The sequence below is a fragment of the Corvus moneduloides genome, chromosome 6 (assembly GCF_009650955.1).
Source record: "Corvus moneduloides isolate bCorMon1 chromosome 6, bCorMon1.pri, whole genome shotgun sequence".
Taxonomy (NCBI): Eukaryota; Metazoa; Chordata; class Aves; order Passeriformes; family Corvidae; genus Corvus; species Corvus moneduloides.
In genome coordinates, this window is record NC_045481.1 from 36,685,660 (window position 1) to 36,691,922 (window position 6,263).

Below are 6,263 nucleotides of genomic sequence, written 5' to 3' on the forward strand. Positions count from 1 at the left end.
GCAGGAACGGCGGTGACTCGCGTCCGGTTCCGGGCGGGCGCTGCTGGAGCGGCGGTTCTGGAAGGGCGGAGCGCGGGGGACGAGCCGGGGCTTCGCCGCCGCGGAGTGTCTGCCAGCGGCGCCCGGACAGGTTGGTTGAGCCGAGCCGAGCCGGGCCGGGCCCGGCCCGGCGGCCTCCGACGGTGCTGGGGTCGGGGCCGGAGCAGCCGGGCGGGGTTGGGGCGGGGGGACCGCGGCCTGCAGCCGGTCAGGGCTGGCCTGGCCCCTTGCCGGGGCGCCCGCTGCGGCACGGGGCGCATCTCCTGTCGGGCTCCCCGTCGCGGCTGATTACGTGCTGTCCCCCAGGCTTCATTCCCCACCGCCCGGCTGCGAACCCGGCACTAATCCCGGGCCTGTGACTCGTGCGCCCTGGGATTAAACCCGCCTGGGGTTACGGAGGTGGGTGTCGTGTGTCTGCTAAGAGTCACGGCAGAGGAGTCAGTTCTCTAAATAGAATAAAACCCAAATAAAACCCAAATAAAAACCCAAATAAAACAGTAGCAGTGTCGGCAGGCCAGCGCTGATAGATGCCACAGAAATCACAGCCCGTCTACGTGGAGAATCTCCTTATGCTGCGGGGTCTCGAAAGAGGCAAAATGTGGAAAATGTGCAGTTTTCCCACTTCGTTTTAACTCTGCTTGTTGCATCATTTCAGTAATCAAACTGCTGTAATGTAGGTAAATCTGCTTTATCTAGGTAAATCTAGGTAAACCTTTAGACTTCTAGCTATGAGGGAGATGAAAACGCAGCAGTGAAATGGTTCAATGTGTCAGAATGCTTGTAGTGTTGGGGACAATGCACGTAAAATGACTTTTTACATTTGCTTTATTGCAGAGATTTTGGATTGTAGTTCTCTAGCACAGAGTAAAACTGGCTGACACCATTACTCGAACTCCGTGTGCTTGACAGAGAACTGTTAGGATGGGAAATAGTGCACTGAAAGCCCACCTGGAGACAGCACAGAAAACTGGTGTGTTTCAGCTAACGGGAAAGGGACTTACTGAGGTAATGTACTGGGGGGGGGAAACATGGCTGTTTGTGTGTATGACTGACACTTTGGGAGAGAAATTCCCACTTCACTGTCATAATGCAGTTGCATACCTGTATTTCTTGTAAACAGTCATGGAAAATATTTCAAGTTTTGTTGGGTTTTTTTTCACTTTTGCTTGCCTTGTCTTCTGATTGAGGATTTATCTCTCAGGGCACTTATATACTTGTGAGCTTATGCTTTACAGTATGTATATCTTCAAGAAGCACTAGTTTTGATGTTGTGCTTTTAGAAAATGTCTGTAAACTTGAGGGGGAAAATGTAAATTTTATAACCATATTGTTGCTCAGAAAGGTACTCCACAATTTGTCACATTTAGATACTTCTGTTGTATTTAATTGTAGCCATATGAATAGTCTGTACAGGCTTTTCATTGGGCTGGCAGCAAGCATCACGAAAGTTTATTATATTGGAAATTATCTTAACTTAGACTCAACTCCAGAAAAACACAGAATGTCCTGGAACCATAAATCCAGCAATGATTTGCAGGATAGCCAAAAAACCCTCTATATTGCAGTAATTTTCCAAGACTTTTCTAACATGCTTTCTTCCACTGTCCTACCTCCTCTCTTCACTTTTTCTCTGTCAAGCAAAGGAGAATCAAAACCACTGGCTTATTTGCCAGGACTCCTTGATGGTGATTGTCAGGTTTTTCTTTTTTTCACCTGAGTGCCAAGACTCAGTACCAAAGTGGTACAGGATGTAAACAAGAATAAGGAAAATGGTATACATAATTACTTAAAAAGGGAAGCAGGAGAAAAATTTTCAAATCATCCTCTGCTAAAATATAGAGGCATTAACTAGGTGTAGAGTATTTTAAATGACAGGCATGTTTAAGAGAAGCACGTAAGAGGATGAAAATGTAATGTTTTTAATTTTACTTATTTGGATGAAAAACTACTCTTTCTAGATGTTAGTGTTTTCTTTATACCCCTTTTCCCTACCCCAGATGAAATAATATTTTAAAAAATATGCATTGAACAAATTTGCCAATTGCGCTGTGGTGATTGGACATTGTGATACATATGACAGTATGTAACAGTCGTACAATTAAAATTTTAAGCTGTATGACGTGAAAATTCAACTTTTTATCAACTATTTAAACGCTGTATCTTTTCCCCCCCATAGTTTCCTGAAGATCTGCAGAAGCTAACAAGCAACTTAAGGACAATAGACTTGTCGAACAACAAAATAGAGCTCTTGCCACCTCTCATTGGAAAATTTTCCTTTTTGAAGAGCCTTGCTCTAAACAACAACAAACTGAGTATGCCTGCTAATTAATATCTCCACTGATTTTTAAAATAATAAGTTGTTTTCTCTATCAAAAACGAAATTTAATTATTTAACTCTCACAAGATGTAAACAGGGAGTTTAGTCACTTAAACTGAAATCTTTGGAATTCATGTACAGGATAAAAACCTCTAAATCATAAATTCTACAAAACTAGTTGCCACTTAGTGTATTATTAATTTTGCAATGACACGTGAATACTTAAACCCATAGAGGTTTTGTGCTGTGATTTACCTGACGTGAAGGTTTAACAGTGTCAGATGGTTTACTACTTGCCTAGAGAACAGGTAATGAAGATCATATGCAGACAATGTTGCTGGCCATTCAGTGGTTGTTACTGTTTCTGTTAAACAAACATCCATCATTATGGAAAAATCACAATGAAGAAACTAGGGGTTTTATGCATTAATTATGTATTATTTGCCTTTTTGAAAAAATGGAGATAATTTACGAACCTCACTGACTCTGTAGTGCAGCTCAGGAATGTTAGAGATTATACTCATGTGTAGGTGCAAAGAGGGATGAATGGATGCCAGCGGACCTTACTTGGTGAGGTTTGTATGCTGGTATGACACACTATGAATTATCTCATAACTTACTTCTGAGCAAGTTGAGTAATACCTTTAAAGGGCAAAGGTGAAGCTGTGAATTTCGTGGGTTTTCAAGTGTCATAGAACCTGTTGGCAGAGTGTTAGTAAGGACTATAACTGACAGGCTAAAGTCTCCTGAATAGTGATTGCAGATTGTGATTTGAATGTCTGCCTTGTCTGCAGATTGTGGAAGATGGTTAAAAAGCATGTATCATCTCTGGGCTTAAGTTTCTGTGCAGGGATCTGTGCCTTCACTGGAAAATGGGGAGGAATTCAGTGAGAAATTACTTAAATAGCACTGTTCTTCATGCAGAAGCTTATTTGAACTAAATGGGTATGCATGTTTACTGCTGTTTAGGTCATATGCTCTTCTGTCATTTTTCTGTAGCTGCTTTACCTGAGGAGCTGTGTAAACTGAAAAAACTGGAAACACTACACCTGAATGGCAATCACTTGAGGCAGCTACCAGCTGCATTTGGACAACTTTCAGCTCTCAAAACCCTAAGCCTCTCTGGAAACCAGCTTCGGACTGTGCCTACACAACTCTCTGGTCTTCGCCATTTGGATGTGGTCGATCTTTCAAAAAACCAGATCCAAAATGTGCCTGACACTGTGGGAGAACTGCAGGCTATCGAACTCAATTTGAATCAGAATCAGGTCTGGTAACTGAGATGTTGTGGGCATGTAGATTTAGGACATGGTTTACCTTAGACTTAATACAGCCATGGAACATAGGATGAGACCATCAAAACTTTATAGCTAAAAGACATCTCCTGAACACAACACAAATGAGGAATCATAACTAGAATTTGTGTACCAATATATCCAACTGCCTGATTTGATTAACTAAAAAATCCTGAATTTAGTCATGCAGAAAATGATTTGAACAGTTCTTGAGCAGGAATGTGACAAACAGATGTGTAGGTTGCTTGTCATCATGGAATAAAAAAAAGTTATTTTGATTTTTGATCATTTGTTACTTATGTATTATTTTTAAGTACTTACTATTAGTACAGTATAGTTTACATTTACAATATGGCAATTGTTCTGTGTAAGTCTGAAACAGATCACTTTAATAATCACTGATCACTACCATTTTAATCCCGTTTCTCTTTTCATTTCCACAAGATTTCCCAGATCTCCGTTCAGATCTCCCACTGTCCACGCCTCAAAGTCTTGCGTTTAGAAGAAAACTGTCTAGAACTCAGCATGCTGCCTCAGAGTATCCTCAGTGATTCCCAGATCTCACTGCTTGCAGTAGAAGGCAACCTCTTTGAAATCAAGAAACTCAGAGAACTGGAAGGTTATGACAAGGTTTGTGTTTTGGTTTTTTGTCTCTTTTTTTAAAGAAACTCCTGGTGAAGTCCTTACTCAGAATACTAAGCATTTATGCTGGTGAATAAAAGCACTAAATAGTCTGTTGGTAGTGTCATTGCTACTGGATTCATAACTAACTTCTGAAAACAACTTCAAGAGTTCTTCAAAGATAACTTTCTCATAGGATTCAGGGTCAATGTTCTTTCATCAGCATCTTTTGAAGGGTAGCTAATAATGACAGGTGTCTTCACTTTGATGGGATGAAAACCAATGGATTCTTCGTATTATACAGCATTCATAAGTATTTAGCATTAGTTCATCCTTAACACTGGAGATTTGACCATTAATCTGAATTGCAGCAAATGCCAGAAATTTTTGGGGGGTGTCTTTGTTTGAAATGAAAGCTCTAATAGTTATGCCTGGGATATAAAAATATGCTTTAGATGCAGACTGTTTTTGACTCTTAGAGCAGAAGCTTAGCTGCTTTAAGTAATAATGAATTCTCTATTAATTTCTGAGAAAATCTTATATTTTTTGTTTTCTTTGTAGTACATGGAACGATTCACAGCTACAAAGAAGAAGTTTGCATGATTGCTGTTCTGACCCTGTATATTACCAGTAAGAAGACCTAGATTAGAAGTGTCTGCTTCACTGACTTAAACCAAGATTGATGAAGGAAATGATCAGAGTAGTCCTCTTCTAGTAGTCTGATACAGCCTGTTAAGGCCACATTGAATAAACTTGAACTAGAGAATTTAAGTATTGAACTGATGAACCTGCCCAGGGGCCAGTTTTGATTTTTGTGCCACAATAGCTTTTAACACAGTACATGTTCTCCTTTGTCAGGGCTTGTTCCATCACAGAGAAAGGGAACAAGCATTTCAAAGTGGCCAGTTCCCTTTTGTCAGGAAGCTGGCTGTTGATTTGTAAGAGGACTATTTCTTCTGGAAACATTTTTCCATGATGGCACATGGAAGTTCTACCACCAAAGCACTGTATGTCTTGCAGCAAGCACTGTTCTGCAGAGAAGAACTTTTACAAATGAGGTTTTAGTTTATAACCTGTATAAGTTTGTTTTGTTTTTTTTTTTTTATGAAGCACAAATAGTTGTGGTTAAGTTAAATGTTTTATTAACAGCTTCCAGTAAACAAATTGTGGTTTGAGCATCCTTTATTTATATTTAACTCTACAGGCTTTCTTTTCTCATAAGCAAGAATTGCACTACAGTCCATTTTTGCTTGAGCTGTATCAAATAAAAATTAGGTTCATCTTCAGTGTATTCAGTAAAAATGTATATCGCTAGAAAATATAATATCCTTGCACTGACTCCTTGTGTACAGAGCAATGCTGAAGGTTTTAGTTGTCAGCCCACTGCTGCTGCCTTATTACCAAAAGCACCTAGAAAGAGCTAAAAATGTATGCAATTATGTAACTTATACTGAAAAGGAAAATGTACTTGTATATTTTAGTAAATTATTTTCAAAAAATCAGTTCAAGTTTATTTGGTGTAACTGTTGTCATTTTAATAGGTAGTACTAAGATGTCACTGAAAGCCCTCATTTAGCTACCTGAGTCTGTCAGTTGTTGGTAACAGCTACACCTCAACATTACACCCATAATTAGGACTAGCAATAAGTGGTTCTTTCGTGATGCTCAGAGACATATTTAGTTCCCTGACCCTGTTGCCATCTTATTTCAATTCTTACATAGTAATACTTAAGAGTGTTTTAGGGGACATCAGCTCCTTATTCAAAGGATCGATGTGAGTCATCATTTAACAGGGAACCAGTTGTACTAGCTATTATTTCATTAAAAAACTACTAGCTTCTTGTCAGAAGTAGCTGTCAGCTGACAATGTTTATGAGACTTTGTTTTGCAAAACATAACCAGGAAACTGCTTTAAGAACACGTACATGTTACCATAATGCAAGGCCCTGTATAATCAGAAATCTATTCAGCTTCATACTAATAGATTCCAC

The 6,263-nt window shown here is 39.7% G+C and overlaps 1 protein-coding gene across 1 annotated transcript; it reads left to right on the forward strand.

Annotated features, from left to right (window-relative positions):
• The first annotated feature begins 21 nt into the window (after positions 1 to 21).
• On the forward strand, positions 22 to 5,774 carry LRRC57 (leucine rich repeat containing 57). Its single transcript, XM_032110676.1, has 6 exons — positions 22 to 130; positions 874 to 1,044; positions 2,216 to 2,351; positions 3,356 to 3,624; positions 4,096 to 4,281; positions 4,834 to 5,774. The coding sequence occupies exons 2-6, from the start codon at positions 961 to 963 to the stop codon at positions 4,873 to 4,875; spliced, it is 717 nt and encodes a 238-aa protein (XP_031966567.1). The 5' UTR covers positions 22 to 130; positions 874 to 960; the 3' UTR covers positions 4,876 to 5,774.
• The last annotated feature ends 489 nt before the right edge of the window (positions 5,775 to 6,263 follow it).